This window comes from Epinephelus fuscoguttatus, linkage group LG5 (assembly GCF_011397635.1).
Source record: "Epinephelus fuscoguttatus linkage group LG5, E.fuscoguttatus.final_Chr_v1".
Lineage (NCBI taxonomy): Eukaryota > Metazoa > Chordata > Actinopteri > Perciformes > Serranidae > Epinephelus > Epinephelus fuscoguttatus.
In genome coordinates, this window is record NC_064756.1 from 35,324,385 (window position 1) to 35,342,306 (window position 17,922).

The following is a 17,922-nucleotide window of genomic DNA, read 5'->3' on the forward strand; positions in this document are numbered from 1 at the left end:
AACACCTAGGATTAACTTGCAAGCACATTTACATCACTAAATGAACTACTAAAAGTAAATATCCTAACCGGTTACTTTAAACTGCACTAAACAAACAAAAGAAATATTCCTACAAAAGGAAAACCCCTCCACTTAGTTCAGCCCAATGATGTCATTGATGACATCACTAACACTATAAGAGACAGGAAGTGCTGGGCGGCGGCCTTTCAAACAATCCTGCATGGTGGGTCTGAACAAAGGAACAGAGGTAAGTACAGACAAAGGAACAAACAATTTGATTAAGTTCAAACCTGAAACACAATAAAGGTAACTGAAACCAATTTATGACTGTGTGTTTGTTTTAATTTACTCATATACATTGACGTTAACTGTAACATAACAAGAACACAAACAAACCCGGGATAATAAATGGTGTAATGTTACGAAAGCAATGGTAAATTATAGCAAAATAAACGTATGTAAAAGTAACATGGTATACTGTGTACACTGAGCATGTAAGGGACAAGTGGTGAGTGAAGGTGCATTCTCACCCACTTTGTCACACTCTGTAGTGATGTTTTACCTCTGAGTTATTTTGTTGATATGTGGTGGTTTTGTTGCTCTTTGGTGTTGTTTTGTGTCACTTTAGTGGTCATTTCGTATCTCTGTGGTTTGTTCCTTGTTGTTGTGGTAGTTAAGTGTCACTTTGAGGTTGTTTATGTCTCTTTGTTGTTGTTTTGAGTCTCTTTTTGTGATAACTTTGTGTCTCTTTGAGGTTATTTTATGTCTGTTTGTAGTCATTTTGTGTCTCTGTGGTTGGTTTGAGTCTTCCTCTGGTTTGTTTTTCTTATTGGCAGTTTTGTGTCTCTTTGTAGGCATTTTGTGTCTCTGTAGTTTTTTGTACCTCTTTTAGGTTGTTTTGTGTTTCTGTGTGGTTGGTTTTTATTTTGTCTTTTTGAGGTAGTTTTGTGTCTCCTTGTAGTCATTTTGAATCCTGGCTGTTGTCTTTTTTGTAGTCAAATGATGGACTTTCCTTTCAAACAGACTGTTGGGCACGGGCCCAGGGGCCCAAGGCGTCTGAGGGCTCACGGGATCTGTCATTTCAATGCTTCCCATTCATTCCATATGTAAGCAAAGGTGCAGTGCATTCTGGTAGCACCACTTTGCCAACATGTTGGTCCAGTTTAAAATTCTGGAGCAGACAGCCCACATATCTTGTGTTACACCCATCAGGTGTCAAGCGTGGGGAGCAGCGTGACCACTTGTGTCCAAAAATGCCCCTGTAGACATGTGCACTTGTGGCATATAGATCCATTTTGAAGTCCATCTATGGATGCAAGGGTTAGCATGACGTAAATTTTGTCATCTGCTCTGACACGTCTGTTAGGGTCGGCATGCAGCCTCAAATGTATCTGAATCCACGTCTGTGTTTTGGACTAAATTCACCCCAGCTACCTCTGTATGTATGTGCACCTGTGTCAAGGTGTATGACTTAGTCTCTCTATCTCTTTCTTTAATTTCAGACACCTTTGCTAGCAAAGTGGCCGCCATGCAAGACCAGCATGCTGATGCCTCCGTTGGTAATGTCACCGGCAGCAACGCTGTCAACGTGTTTCTTGGGATCGGCGTGGCGTGGTCAGTGGCCGCCATCTACTGGAGAGTCAAAGGGAAGAAATTCAAGGTGGACCCGGGGTCGCTAGCCTTCTCCGTCACACTCTTCACCATCTTCGCTTTCATCTGCATGGCAGTTCTTCTGTTCAGACGCCGGCCCTCCATTGGTGGAGAGCTGGGGGGCCCAAAGGGGTCCCGCCTCGTTACCAGCCTGCTGTTCTTGGGTCTGTGGTTCCTTTACATCCTCTTCTCCAGCCTGGAGGCCTACTGCCACATCAGCGGCTTTTAAAAAGGAAAAGTTCTGGAAGAATATTGCACAGCAGCACACACATATACTTTAACACTCAGTCCATACAGTACACAGTTCAACATGAGTGTAAGATTCATCTGTTTGATAGGGCTCGCTGCAGCTTGGAAGTGTCCTGATCTTTGATACAGGGATACTAAAACACTACATGTTCAAACACACACACACTACTTGTACGCATGTGTAAACAGATCATAACAAATATGCACACACAATTACAGGCATGATAAAGGGCGAGAGGAAGTGTTAGTGAGGGGCGAGAAGTGTGAATAGAAAAGGTTGCTGCAGCAAAGTTAGCAGAGAGAAGACAGAGAAAGAAAGAGATTGTGAAGTTGAGATTTTAGAGGTGAAAAGAAGGTCAGGTGGGTTTAGGCTGGAGAGGAGTCCTGTAGGATCAGAACACAGATAGAGAAGAGGAACAGAAACTTGTGCACACCGGACTAAATGTTTCCATTTGAGTTGCAGTACAGGAACAATACCTTTGTTTTCTGTGACAAAACCTGTCCCTCCCGCCTCTCCTCTGTATCACCTCTGTATCTTTACTGGTACAGCTTCACGGTTCTTCACTGAGGAGGGGCGCTGTGTGAAAACAGGAGTGGAATGTTTACAATAACATTAAGTTTGTTTACTACAAGAGGTTCTTATAAAGTGGTGATGCTTGTCTAATTCACTGTATAGATGAAGGCGGTTCTCCACATGCGCTGTAAATAGTAAAAACCAGTGTACTGTACATATAGAGTGTTGTGTTTTCAGTAGGCAGATGATGCCTTCCACTGACGAAGTTAGAGAGGGTGGAAATTTGACATGACTATTGTCATGTTAGTGAAAACGGAAAAACAACAGTCAGGTCTCTGCTTCAATGTTTTTAAAATCCATACCTCCCCAGCATCCTGCGTTCCAGTCAGCTGTGTCTCTTTACCAAATGGTTTCTGTGGTAACCATAGCCCCTCTGACATAGGTTTGTATATCAAACTGATGGATTATGTTTTTGCATGTACAGCCAGATATGGAGCATTTTCACACAATAAGTCATAACTATACTATGTAAAAGGGAATGATCAGAATCCACCTGTAAATTACATCCCTGCATTTGTGTGTCAGCTGGTCCGTGATGTTAATCTTCTTGTGTAAAGCTGTGTGCGTGTAGGCAGACAGGATGGAGGAGAGAAGTTTGGTCCAAGAGGAACAAAAAGGACATTTTCCTCCTCAGAAGGACCAAATATGTTCCCACACACACACGCACCGTGTGGAGTGTAACCAAAACACACATGGAAACTTTGCTCAAGGCTTTTTTCTCAATCCAGATGGACTGAAATCTGAGGACAGACACTAAACTACAGTCACTCATCACTATGTCATTATGGGTAGTGACAGACTAATCCATTAATGTGGCATGTATCCTGACAGACTAATCCCTGACCTTTAGTGACAGCAGCACGGTAACATGCATGGATGGTCAAACAAGACTTAACAGTGTTAGTTTACTTTCAAGAGTGAAGTCTCTAGAGCCAGTCAATAACATTTAAGTCATTTAAAAACTGACAGTCATCAACATTCAGTCTACAGCATATTGATCAGGACGCAAGATCCTTATCTACACTATAATTAGGATGCAGGATGCCAGTCTACACCATGCTGATGCTTCAACACGGCACCCATACAATGCCTTAAGGAAAACTCTCAAGTTAAAGTCTAGTATTCAAGCTTTCAGCTGTACAGAGCTGCACTTTATTTGATGTAAAACATGCTATGTTTTTCTTTTTTTTTAGTCGACAAACTATTAGTGTGCAATACATGAAGGGACAGTCACTGGAGGAGACAGCTATGGACTGTCTGAAGTTTCCACTGGTTCAGCTGACTAATGTTACACTGAATCCAGGTCTTCTCCTTTGGGACCCAAACACCAGGAAAAATGTTGGCATTGCAGGTTTCTGCAAACCATGGATACGTTACATTTCTAAGTTACTATGCTGCGAATACGTTAAAACTTTACATTTAAACAATGTAGTGGTGAAGTTTAGAACCAAACACCACTTGGTTTTAAATAGGAAAGATCATGTTTTGGCTCAGAATATCTGATTCTGCAGTGATATCTCGGTAAAAAGCAACCACTTTTCAGTTAATGCTCGCTGGAAAAACAGCAACAGGTTACTAAACAACACTTAAGTTTGAGGGCTAAAAAGCTCAAAAGCTTACTCACTCAACAACAACCAGTTTTTGTGGCACTATTCTGGCATTAAACACAGCAATTTCTCCTTAAAAAACATCCACTTTTTGTGGCTCTATCAGGTGTGGAAACACAATGACGGGTTGCCAAAAACCACCCTCATTTGGGGGCTAAAAGGCGGCTTGAAACACAGCGATGTGTCGCTAAAAAAAGTGTTTTTGTGGCATTATCCTGGCTGCAAGTTCAACAGTGTCACATTACAAAACAACCAGTTTATGTAGCATTTTCAGTGGTGAAAACAGTGACAGGTTGCTAAAAAACACCCACAGTTAGGGGCTAAAAAGCCACTGGAAACATAGTGACGGCTCGCTAAAAAACAACCAGCGTTGTTGTTGGTCCACATCCACTATCCCCTCCTTCTCCTGATGACAAAGTCAGCTCACATCACTTAACAAACATTGATATGATATGTATGAAGCATGCAGATGTAAGGTATTCATGGTTTACAGAAACGTACAGCGCCAGCATTTTCTCCTGGTGCCTGGGCTGTATGGGAAGACTTTGTTGTGATTTGTCCCTGCACATCCATCTGTGCTCAGAGCACAATACGAGTACCAAACATGCTAAAAAATTGATTCTGTACAGTGTTTAAAAGAAGTAACTTACTAAGGTCTATCATCTAATGCTCTCAGTCTGTAGGTCATCACAAAGAAAAGTAACACACACCAAGGGTTGCAGCGACGTGCTGATCACTGGAAGACTCTGTCTTTTAATCAGATGACATTTCGGCTCATCTGAATAAAAGAGAAATGCAAATGGAGCCAGAGTGCAATACTATTTTCCTACCTTACAGTCTGCAGGTCAGCAGCAGACAATGATTTGCTTTGCAGACAGCTGTCAGGCAGTCCATTACAGGTTTAAATCCAGGACAGTTTCTGTAGTCTTAGCACCATAGCATAGGGTGTTTTCACTGTAAAATTCATTAGAAAACACTGCCCCTCAAGGCATATATATGTTGCTCAGTATTGCATGGCAGAGTTGGAACACACAGTAAAATGTCCACAAGCTACTGAGACTACTGGCTGCTTAATAGACAATTTAATAAAACAGAACCAGAACACACAACTAGAGAAGTGCAAATCAGTGAAAACTACTGCACCAGCATTTCAGTTTCATTTCTTTCAACACTGAGATACATAAAGCTGAGAAGTCAGTGCATGAAAAAATCTCAAAGCAAGCGCAGTGAGCAGTGTGCAACATCACAGTACGATGATAAAATAGCCAACTGTCGCGTTAGACTAGAAGCATCACGAGTCCAGCATCCTTTTCTACTTTGATTTATCATGTCGACGCATCACAGTCAATGTTTTGATTACTGTAATACTCACTGCCTAATATCAGTCACATGAAGTACATTGCACTTTGTGCTGCAGGTGCATCACAAACATTTCACAAACAAATGATAAGTGCTATACAAGTGGAAATTGTCGTTATTACACACGATAATATCAGAAAGATTTGATTGGTTTACCCTTAACTAACTATACTTTGTAAACTTTCTAAAACAGATTTTGTATCTTTTCCTTGCGGATAAAGCCAAGGTAGATTTTTTTGTATTTCTAAACAATGTTTAGAATAGTATCAATATATACAATTGGTAGTGTAGATTGCGTCTTAATGAATTTAGTGGATGAGGTTTTGATATATTTTCCACAGCGAGGAAGCTCCCCTTTGAACCGCTCAAACAGTGTAGTGTATCATAACCAAACAATATCCCATCTAATTTACTGATGAAGTACGTTCGTGTCTATGTTACTTATGTGTAAGATTATTTATTTAGATATTTATTTATTTAAAAGAAGATTATTTATCTATGGATAAGCTGTGCCGCAGGTCCTTGAAGCAAAAAGTTCAGAGTTTAGTTCAAGGCGTGTGGTTTCAATGTGCAATACAGAAAACAAAACATATTTCGTTAGTAGCTTTGACAAGAGGTCAGTTCATATCTTATTTCTGCTCCAGTGTTTGTTGTAACCCTCCGCCAGCATTCATTTCTTCATTCAGTTCTCTTGGAGGAGGAGTTTTTGAGTGTAAGTAGCATGTTTACATGAAGAAACAGTGTGGAACATTGCCAGTATAATTGTCAATCTTGGGTGGTCATGAGCTAAAGAAGGACTTTCTGTAGATATCAGTGGTGGCTGTGGGGCAGGTCAGTGCTGTCTGAGATTGTAACAGTAGTTTAACTGTAGTCTACTCACTAAACCACCAGGTGGGACCAAGAGTATACATAACACACACACACACACACACACACACACACACACACACACACACACACACACACAGATCTGCTGAACTCTTGTTTAATCTGTGACTGGGAAAAGAATGCATCAGGTTGTGTACCCAGCAGCGTTGTCCCAGCAGGTGTGACCCCGGTGTGGCTCAGCACCCAGAAACAGAACTGTCTACAATGTCCGGACAATGTTCCATGTTTCCATGAACTTCTGTACTAACTGTCTGGCTTCGGCCTTTGCTGTTCTGTATCTAGATGTGATGCCTCCCCATCCAACCTCTCCTCCTCACCCAACCCTCCCCCAGTGTGTGTCTGTGTTTGCTTCCCCTCCGTGTTCCTCTACAGATGCATGATGAATCCCCGTGTTCGTGTGTTAGCAGCATGGTCTACTGTGATGGACGCCTTTTGGCATATTTTACCCATGGGGGTGATTCCCCACAGTTTGAATCCCAAAAACCAGAGGCTCTTTGTGAAATAAAATGAGCACACACAGACACAACCACAACTCCATACTGAAGAGAAACATTCACACAGAGACAACATTTATGGATTCAGTGTCTATGGCTCATTCGTTTTGTTCCCTTTAGAAGCTGTGAAAAAAGAGCGTGCTCTGTTGTGTCAAAGCTCCGTCTGCAACAAGCAACATCCCAGGTCATCTTTTTGTTTGTTGGTGTACGATATTTCTGTGTCTGTGTTAGTGTTCCCCCTCTTCTTCTTCTTCTTCTTCTTCTTCTTCTTCTTCTTCTTCTCTTGTTCTCCCATTCGCTCCCTCCCAGGTCTTGCTCTTCAATGTGTCTCTCTGTGAAGTTTTTTCCTGTGATGATGAAAATTTCTCTCTCTGCCTGAACCTTTGTAGGGAAATAATGACTGAGTTACTACAATATCATGTGATAGACATAAACATTTATTCAATACTGTAATAAATTATTAACTGAAGATGATATTTAAGTTTTTTTATGAAATGCAAAGAAAAAATCTTTGAAAAAAAAGACAACTTGTTTTTGAGAACGTGGCATGAGGTGTAATGTGTTACTGAAAGACAATGAAGGTCTTTAATTAAGTGAAATTGACCTTATTTGAATATAGTTTATTTATTTTCAAGGCTTAACGTGTCTGAGTCATTATTTTTGCACCGAATGAGCATAAAACAGTCAAAGCCAGCATGGATGTCAACAGACCCTCTTTGTACCCAGCACCTGCACCATCTTTTGTAGACATTTTACAGATTATATAACTCTTAAGTTTTAAATTAATTAATGTTAGCTGACTGCAGTCTAAGTGTTTACTATGCAGAAAAAAATCAACACAAATTTCAAAACATAAAGCAAATAGAGCAGTGGACTTGGCATGAGCAAAATTTTAAGAAAGATAAGGAGAAAGCAAAGAAAAATATCAGGACGTCCAACCTTTGACCGGGCTTTTTGACTTTCAATATGCAACATTAAAAGAATAACTTAAAGGCTTGGACATACTTTCAGCATTGAATGTTCGCGTACATCTGCAGTCACACACATGCAGTTGTATTTATAGTATAGGGGGTCTGCGTCAGCCCCCAGCAGTAAATGGGAGTGCTGGGAGGTGAGCTTACTGCCCTCCTACAGCTGGTGTCGTGTGAAACTGAAACTAAGTAGACACTGCTGGGTCTGGAGTGAATGTCTGTCAAATATCCAACTTCAAAAATAATTCAACCGTGGTGCAGCAGCTGTGGCTGGCCCAACCATGGTATTTTTGATTGGCCTAGAGTTTGGAACAAGAGAATGGGGCTTACACAGTTGCAAAAAAATGTAAAAAAATTCAAAAAATTGGCTGCATGCGGACGCCTGCATAAGGATCTGTGAGGACCCTCATGGACATGGGTGGATGACAACATTTATGTCACATGGACCAAAGCCAAATCCACGTCTGCCTGTCTATGAGGGTCTGCTTAGGTCCGAGTGATGCAAATGTCATCATCCACCCATGACTGGAAGGGTCCATACAGACCCCTATGCAGATGTCTGCATGCTGCCCATTTTTTCTGACTGAACAGAATGTACTCATTGCAAGCTCTTTAACAGCACATGTTCCAATTGGCCTTAAAGGCCCTAGAGCCAATCCACAGTTTATGCATCTGCCAGAACACAGCTGTCCACAGATATTCAATGTGTAGAGAGTGTATGAGCCTTCATTTTAGAAACTGTGACTGTAGAACCCCCTGACCCTGTGTCTGGTGGGCCCATTCAGTAATCACTCTATCCATCAAACACACAACCACACACACACATCATGATCAGGACCCATAAGAAGAGCATTTTTCATATCTGGGTATGAGCACAGGTGCCAAGGGGAAGGCAAACTGACTTCATTTTCATTTACCACAAAGAATATCTAATATTATTCTGCAATGCAGCTTGAAGCTGAATCAATTAGTTGATAGACAGAAAACCATTTGGCTGCAACTTTAGAGTACTAACGAACAGACATTCTCTGGTTTCAGCTTTCAAATGTGAGGATTTGCTGCTTTCTTCCACAGACTCCAGCTCTTTGGTTTAATGTATTAATATTCTGGGCCATTGCAAATATAATTGCCCATGCTGCCATTTATAACTTTAACTATAATCTGGGAGGACAAGTGCACAAGCACAGGTGTTCATACTGATGATTTGTATTAATGTGTTTACTGCCCTCCAGTGGTCCATGATTACCTCGACATTTAATGGTGCAGGGATTCATGTTTTCTATGATAACAAATGGTACATAAAACAATCATTATCTTCACTTAAGAATGTGGTGTTGGTGTTTCCAGGGGTGGAACATAACTAATTACATTTACTCAAGTGCTGTACTTGAGTACAATTTAAAGGTACTTTACCTGAGTATCTCCAATTTATGCTACTTTATGTCTACTCAACTACATTTAAGAAGCCAAAGATTTAATTCATTTACAGTATCAGATTATTACTTAATGCTGCACTTAAGTACCATTTAAAGGTACTTTACCTGAGTATCTCCAATTTGTACTTTATATGCCTACTCAACTACATTTAGGAAGCCAAAGCTTTAATTCCTCTGCAGAATCAGATTATTGATACAAAAATGTAAATCAGCTAATTATTATGATGTATTATTATGAATTAAGCAACCCAGCAAAGTGTTTAAAAAATATATAAATTAGCCACACTTTGACCAGCTGAAACTTTAAAGTGACATACACATAAATGCATACATCTATAATTATAATCCAATAATATTATAGACATTATTCTGAAATGGGTCATCCCGCATAATGATTACTTTTACTTTTGGTATTTTAAGTATATTTTATGGTAATATGTTCGTGCTTTTAATCGAGTAAGATTTTGAATGCAGTACTTTGAATGCTATTTTTACTTAAGTAAAATATGTTATTATTTCTTGCACACTGAGTATCCTGAGTATTTTCAACTATGACCGATAATAATAAAAAAAAACTATAAATAATATTCTAATAAAATAATGTAAATCGAAGTTAAAGTGCTCAACAAATGACGAGAGTAATAATATAAAAGTATCCACCGGAAGTGCGCCTTTTAAGTCTCAGTGCGCAGATGCGGAATTGACGCGGTTAGGTCGTTTCTGGTGGTTAACCCGGTCAATGTGGGAGACTCGGACTTCAATGTCCATGAAAGAGACTATTTAGCGAGTAAATTCCGCAAGAAACAGTCGTTATTTGTTGAAGGACCACTTCAGGCTTCTGTTTGAAGCGGCTGAGTTTCACTTCTGCGTGGAGCTGAATCAGAAATCATCGGAGCCGCGGGAGAAGGTAAGGTTAGCCAACGCGTGCTGTCGCCATTGTTTATGGGCAGGCGGAGAGCAAGGCCTTCGGCTAATTCCGGGTTATAACCACCTCGATACACACACTGAACACATATTTTGCATTTTATTTACATAGTTATCAATGGAAATATTTGTACGCTTAAAATTAGTTATTCAGCGAAGGATTAGTGAGCTTGAAATGACACAGCTTTATGATCCCGTTGGCCGCAGGTAAGCTAACATTAACGTTGTGTAGTCGATCCGCGCGTATCTCTAACGTTATTCAAGTGGACAACAGTGTGTCCTCAGCTGATATCACATACCGATAAATACCCATCACAGCAGGACTAAATAGAGTGTGGATTGACTTTGATGAAACGTGTCCGGTTAATAAATAACCCAACGGCTCTGTATTTACCAGGTTATGGCGACGGTTGTTTAAATAATATTAATCAGTCGTCTCTGTGAATGGAGTTGATTCAGATGACTTGTACCTTGAACATGGCGAACAGGACGAGACCGATCGTGGTTTTAAGAGGTTTCAGTGGGTGTTTGGCGCGTTAACAGGCGGTAGGACCAGTGTGGCGCTGTTGCACCTGCTGAGCTACCAAACAGTATCTTTCCAAGCACCTTTTCCCACAGGAGTCCTTCAAAGCCCCAACCAGCTCGATGATTTTGTGTTGCTGACAGAGAGCTTCGACCTAACTAGTGGCACGGAAATTAGGTTTTCTCTCCCACAGGGATCAATAAGGGAGATTCTGGTGCTATATTAATCCCAGCGGGAAACTGTACCAATACAGCTGCTTCGAGCAAAAAACACAAAGATAATGTGCTCACAACTATAATAGACTCATCATCAATATCTTTAAAAAATCGGACTTTTTACTGTACATATATGCACCTGTAATGCTCTGTAGTAGTAGAAAAGTAAAGCCTAGTGAGATGGTCATAGTGCAACATTAGATGCATGTAAACTAAAGTTGTAGTATACTCTTTGATCATATAATTGAAAGACGTTAAATCGTGTGAGTCTAGGGTGAGTGTGTGTATTATTTTTCTAATGTCTCTAGAAGGAAATGTAAAGTCTAAAACCAGCAGCTTATCAGCTGTAGTTGTATGTGCATACGTTGCTGTAGACAAAATGATCTGCAATGAAGTAAATGTATTGTTTATTGGGCCACCGACTATATCCTGTCATCTTAATTGTGGGAATACAACTTATTTTCATAATTGATTATTTTCAAGTTTACAAAATGTGAGAAAATTGGGGAGTAATTTTATGTCACTTAAGTTATTAATTAATGGCCTAATTGTTTCAGCTCTAATTTATGCTCATTCCCCCCTTTTTCCAAACAGGTAAGGAGAGATGTCGTACTACAACTCCCGTAGTTCATCTCGGGCCACTGACTGTAAAGTGTACGTGGGTGATTTAGGCAATGGTGCTGCCAAGGGGGAGCTGGAGCGAGCATTCAGTTATTATGGCCCACTGAGGACCGTCTGGGTGGCCAGGAACCCACCTGGGTTTGCCTTTGTGGAGTTTGAGGATCCCAGAGATGCAGAAGATGCTGTGAAAGGCATGGATGGAAAGTAAGTAGTAACCTTTTCTTTCCTTTTTCCAGTAGTTCTCCATTTTGTTCTTCCCATTAAAGGATGGAGCAGAAAAGATGACCCACTACACAATAGTGTTACAACAGTGTTTAGCCTTAAAATCCTGTGTGTTACCCTGTAACAGAAAAAGAAATTTAAATAGCCTAATACGAAGAGACTTAAGATACAAAGATGTAATAAATCTAGATTTTTTTTATCCTTGCAGCTGGCATGAAGACCATAGCAGGACAAAAAAAAACAGTCTTTGGCCTCTCTTACTGACCTTTTTCCCCTCAGGGTCCTTTGTGGTTCCCGTGTTCGTGTGGAGATGTCAACAGGCCTCTCCAGGAAGGGCCGTGGGCGCCCCAGCCGACGCCAGTTTGACCCCAATGATCGGTGTTACCAGTGCGGGGACCGGGGCCACTATGCCTATGACTGCTATCGCTTCAGCAAGAGAGGAGGCCGCCGCAGCAGCAGGTGAAGGAATACAGTCCATTTTGCTTGTAGTTATGACTGATGAGATTAACTTTATCAGTGCACGCTGACACTTGCAGCTCAACATTTATTGCTCTGATGCAAACAGTACTTGCTATCTTGCACCATCAAGGACAGAAGTGTAAACTTGTTTGTGTTTCTTTTCCAGGTCTCGCTCTCGTTCTCGATCTCGCTCCAGGTCCAGGTCCCGTGGGCGCCGTTATCGTTCTCGCTCTCGCAGCCGCAGCCACAGCCGGTACGTCACCACAGACAAGTGGTTGCTTTTTATTTTCAATTTTTTGGTGCTTTGTACATCAAACCAAATGTATTTGAAACAGAATGTTCTGGTGTGAGCAATGGAGGAGCCAACCATAGCAAATCTCACTGATTATATCAGATTAACAAAGATTAATATCTAAATTGATAACTAACTTTGCAAATAAGAATCAGCTGGTCCTTGGTTTAGAAGCTGTAATTGTGCCCACTGTCGTATTAATATTTTTGTTAACATGCACACAGCTGTTTTAATTTTGAATAATAAATTTTAAGTAGTTACACTTTGTCATGTTTATTCATGCCAGCCAGGCCAACAGGTGACCCCTCTGTTTTTACTTTGTCAGGAGCCGTCGCCGATCTCCATCTTATTCCAGGCGCAGGAGCAGGTAAGAATACAGTTTGCGAAATTATAAGTAACTGTTATGGTAATACATTCATTTGTGTGCTTTCGGTATTGTTATGGCGTCATGTGACAGATGTAGCTACTCGTCTTGTGTTAATTCAGTTGTGCAGCAGAGGCTAACTGAGGACAGAACAGATGAGTAGTACATCCCTCAGGGATCAATTAAGTACATGTGCAGTGTGTGTGAAATTTTTTCAGCCTCGCTCTGCTAGTTAATGCGTCAGGTGTTGCCATCGTTCCCACCATAGTTATAATTAAATCCACTTTATTTCCTGTAATACTAGGTCTGGCTCCCCAGCACGTTCCAAGTCCAGGACTCCAGTGAGAAGGTAGGTTCTGAAAGCTGCAAGTTTACACACCATCATTACACAGCTTGTATCTGAAACACAGTGTCACATTTAGCAAACCACAGTGTAAACAAAACACAGAAATTCAGGAAACAAACTACATCTACAATAAATAAGAAAGAATTTGGATTGATCGGTCCAAATAAATGGGACAGTGACAAGATTGTCAACTATATTACGTGAAATGAAGAGGAAATTATTTTCCAATGATCTGCAAGAGGATCTCTTTTTACGGCAAACCACTGAAAGAGAAAACTTCCTGACTCCATTTTGGATCAGCCAGTCAGCATGGATGACGTGCAGGTCAGCATGTTGAGGTTTTGGGAGCTGTGCACGTCTCTGAGCCTCTGCAAGCTACCCATAACACCTGTATCTGCTTAGGTTTGCCGAGATGTCTTTATGTATCTCAGCAGAAGCATAATATCAGCCTTTTCGTTCAATAGAGAAGCATGTAAATGTTGTTTTTGTCTCTCTTCTCCAGTCGTTCCAGATCTCGTTCTCGGTCCGGCTCTGCGCCCAGAGGACGCTCTGTCTCCCGATCCCGCTCGCGATCGCAGTCTGCCAATCACAAGAGGAACAGGTAAACCCTCAGTCTACATGTCTCTCATTCACTGAAACAAGGTGTAGGCTGTGAAGTCAATTTCTAGTGCTTAGTCCTGACAGTTGTTTTTACCAAGACATTAGCAAGGTCTAGATTAACACTGTAGAATTTAGATATCACAGTTCAGACCACAACTATCTTGCGTTCCAAGAGAGGGCCAGTTATGTTCTTGACGTTATTCAGAACTAGGTGCTCATTGTAGGCAGGGATGACTTTGAAATAGGCTCTCCTTCACCGGGGAGCATTGTGCTGCCACCGAACGACTGCCACGTGAAGGTGAGATGGACGACCACCGAGACTCCTCCAGCTCCTCGACTCAGAGAGATCTGCATCTTCTACCGCGTCTCTTCTGCCACTGCTGTTGGCCAGCAGTGGCATGGCGTGGCGGAGGGGTAAAGGACAGTGACTTGGGCCCTTTGTCTGGTGTAGGGAAGTATGAGTAGATGACAGATTAGACCTCTCTCTTGTGCTCTTTTTCCAACTCTTGGTAGCTCTACACTGTTTAACATCTTATTCAGTCTCACATGATCTTGAAAAAAGAGCACATGAAAGACAGTCTCCACTCAGCCTGTAAACTGTTCAGACTCACAGCAGCTAAAAATGCACCCATATCCTTTGTACTCTTTCATCTCACCCACCCTAGGTGAAACTCGATTCTACAGAAATGAACTCAGGCTGACAGACCAAGAGAGAAAATTGTATTTAATGAATTGACAAGTGTTAATGGTCAGAGGTAGTCTTGTAAATGTTTTTATTTTTCTTCAATTTAAATTCCCTATCCTGAATTTGGCAACTCTCCAGAAAAATATTAGCTGTTATCAGACAAAACGACACCATTGGTGTGACTTAAGTTAAGCATCTCTGCAGCACAGTTTTGTTTATTTTTCATATTTTCTTTAAAGTGGTGGGAGCTGAGCACTGCACTGACAACGCAGATCAGCCTTCGCCTGCATCTGGTGTTAGACAGCGAGAAAGAGGTCGACCTACCGACCGAACCCGCCCAACAGTGAATGGGTGACCGTCTGTTCAACCGACGCACACGCTCAGACGAGATCAGCCCGTGCACACATACAGTTGCTCTACTAGAATCACCCAGCCAGCCAGCCAGCCTTCAGATGTACCAGAGGGCTGACCCACACAGATCAGAGTTCGACCACTACCTTTTTAAATCCATTACCTACCTACCAGACCCCCTACCTACCAGAGTTCTTCGGCCTCTGTCTTAGCTTCTGAAAGTGAGAGAAAGAGAGCTGACGAGAGATCAGTCTTCAAGAGCCTCCCAGCGCAGTGTCTCTCCAAGTTGTAGTCATCCGTCCTTCAGTCCTTTCATCCTTCGCTTCTCTGTACTTGTTGTTTCTGCCACTGTCTCCAAAGGTAACCAAAAATCAACCCCCCTGACAAGCTCATGTTCATGGTGAAAGAAAATGCACAGGCTTGATGTAGTCTGGAAAACTGGTGATTATAGAGCTAAAGTTGAGCCTTTAACAAGCATGCTCAGAGTACAAATGTGAGTGCGTGAGAGTGTGTGGATGATCGAGAGAGAGCAAGATGAATATTAATGGGCTGTTAGCTCTGAGGAGGCTTTGTCAGACATGTTTTTCCTGTTGTGCCATATATGTTGCAACATTATTACCATGTTAGGATGCTTTGTCATTATAGTGTTTATTTTAGTACTCAAACTCAGTACAACAATAATGGTGGCTTTCAGATTTGCACTTCTTGGTTGGTGCTAGAATTGATGGGATGGGGGAGGGAAGCTCTGTTGTGCTCTCTGCTGTGATTGACAGGGTTCCCACAGTCATGGAAAATCTGGAGGAACGGAATTTCACAATCTCATTTTCCAGGTCTGGGAAAGTCATGGAATTAGTAAAATCCTTAAAAGTTCTGGAAAAGTCCAGGAAATTTTGTCGTGTGTAATAAAATCAATTGTTACAGTAATCTTTTGGATAACATTCTACATAATGTAACATAATGGCCACTTTATTTTCTGTAACTGACATAATGCAGCTTTAATATGTGCCGTTGTTATGTTTTGTTTACCATCACATACATTTCTTCATTTTCACGCCGCATTCAGTTTCTTCCTCAATGTATGCCAGCCAGCTGGAATTATGTTTGAATCTGATATGCTTGAAGAGAAACATAATGTTATGATTGAGGGATTTAACATGTAGGGTCATGAATCCCAGAGTTTCCATTCCTACGCTATGGCTCACTACTACTATTGAATTGTATTCTTTTTTGGGATGGGGCGATATTCACAGCCAAGACACTTTTTCTGCTGCCATTTACTGGTAGTGTTAATTATCACAGAACATCATATTTCATAAACTCTTCATGTATGTTTTTGTTTTTAAAAGTCTGGAGGCTTTACTGGGGCGGGAGAGGCAGTCATAGCGGGTGAGAACAGAGCCAGGGACTGTAGAGCATGTTGGAGGCTCAAAATCCATGAGTGGGTGGATACTGAACGACCGCCAACAGTGCGCACTCGACTGGACAGGGACTCCACAGACCTCCCTCCCTCCCTCTGGTTCTCCAACATGCTAAGCAGGCCCTGGGTATCCTCTTACCCACTATGACTGCCTCTACAGCCCTGGTAAAGTGTTTAGTAAATTTGTGTTTGGTAAAGTGTTTGGTAAATTTAATGCCCCTGCTCCCCAATTGTTTGTTCACAATGATAGGATGAAAAATGTTTGGCGCTCTTATCACAGTGGGACACATTATAAGGCATTCCTCCCCCCGTCCCTCAAGACCATCCATTTTAGCACCAACCTCATTTCTCTGGTTATGGTATAGAACAGTTTCCATCCATTTGTGACCCCCACCCACTCTTTGTGTGTTTAGTCATCAAAGGATTAAGTCCTAAATTTCTCCTCAGTGCAGAAACTATGCTAATTATGTGTTGTTGTGGGTATGTCAAAAACCAGTGTCAGTTATTTGAATGGGTGTCTTCTCGCCCCGAGGGGTTCAATTATGTAATTAGCTTTTGACCCTGAACAGTTATTTCTTTGAAAGATTAGCTGCCTTATACAAATATGCCACTTAAAGACAGATAATAATAATTGTGGCTCTTAGGATAAACTTTGGTCTGAGAGGTCAAAGAGGTATTTGGCACCCATCCAGTTATGAACTTTCTCTAAAGGTCTAAACTGTGTTAAGATGTTGAGTACTGTAGAATTTTGTGTCTGATCATTTATCCATCCTCCCCTGTGGCAAGCTAACTCTTCACCATTTCTGTTTCAGTCGCTCCCGTTCAGCAAGTCCACACCGAAGCCCTACGCCAGCGGACGACTGAGTGAAGAAGACATATTAGTTCCTTAACAGACAGACCCTCAACCCCTGCACCCTGTCTGCTTTTACAGCCCTACAGCAGCTTTTTTTCTTGTACTTGTCTCATCCCAGTATTGTTTTAAGTTTAATTTTCTCCCCAGGACTGTTGTCTTCATGCAGCCTCAGGTTGTTGAAGTCTGTTTAGTACACAAAAAATCAGTTTCCTTTCGACAGAGGTTGTTTTAGGTGTTGCTGCGGCTGTGTCTTTCTTCTCTGAATTCGCATAACAAGTGTAAGAAGCACCAATCTCAATGTTGCCGTTGACTTTTAGCAGTGATTTGAGCAGCTCGTACATTAAAGTTTCAGTGGAAGACAGCCCACTTGATGCAGTTCTTGAGGGTGAAGACAATGCATTGGAAAACTGCTTTTATTCCCTAACATTAACACACATGAAAATCTATCCCCATTGAGAAACGGTAATCAATTTTTCTGTATAGCTCTCCAATTAGATTTTTGAGTTCAAATGTTGTTTAACCTTTAGTCATGATGGCAAAAGGAGGTAGTTGCTGGCCTGCATGCCTTTAAATAGGATGTCGCATTCCTACTGTCTGTTGTTTCTGTACTGCACTGCCCCTTTTATGAACCTGATCACCTTCACTGTGTGCTGAATATGTTTTCCCCATGTGTTAGTCTCAGATTTGTTCCAGTGACTTTTAATTTGTGCTGAAGTTTGATTTCTGTAAGGGCTCCTCCAACAGTTTTGATGTGTTCCTGGCTTATATGGTAAGACAGTGGCAGTTTTATTTTTGAATAAACCTCTTCAACATACCTCAGTG

The 17,922-nt window shown here is 41.4% G+C and overlaps 2 protein-coding genes across 5 annotated transcripts in view; both read left to right on the forward strand.

The window, feature by feature from the left end:
- slc8a2b (solute carrier family 8 member 2b) overlaps positions 1-7,310 on the forward strand; it is a 233,013-nt gene extending 225,703 nt beyond the window's left edge. For all 3 annotated transcript variants that reach the window (XM_049576373.1, XM_049576375.1, XM_049576374.1), the window contains exon 17: positions 1,503-7,310. In XM_049576373.1, the coding sequence (XP_049432330.1) occupies positions 1,503-1,879 (377 nt within the window). In that variant the 3' untranslated portion in view covers positions 1,880-7,310. The remainder of the gene's footprint in view (positions 1-1,502) is intronic.
- A 2,615-nt stretch (positions 7,311-9,925) lies between these two features.
- On the forward strand, positions 9,926-17,914 carry srsf7a (serine and arginine rich splicing factor 7a). Of its 2 annotated transcripts, XR_007449362.1 has the most exons (9): positions 9,926-10,135; positions 11,485-11,715; positions 12,013-12,192; positions 12,359-12,445; positions 12,810-12,851; positions 13,153-13,197; positions 13,697-13,795; positions 14,719-15,190; positions 17,060-17,914. XR_007449362.1 is itself a non-coding variant. In XM_049576387.1 (8 exons), the coding sequence occupies exons 2-8, from the start codon at positions 11,495-11,497 to the stop codon at positions 17,109-17,111; spliced, it is 726 nt and encodes a 241-aa protein (XP_049432344.1). In that variant the 5' UTR covers positions 9,926-10,135; positions 11,485-11,494; the 3' UTR covers positions 17,112-17,914. The 2 variants fall into 2 exon arrangements, 1 of the variants encoding a protein (XP_049432344.1); XM_049576387.1 differs by lacking the exon at positions 14,719-15,190.
- The last annotated feature ends 8 nt before the right edge of the window (positions 17,915-17,922 follow it).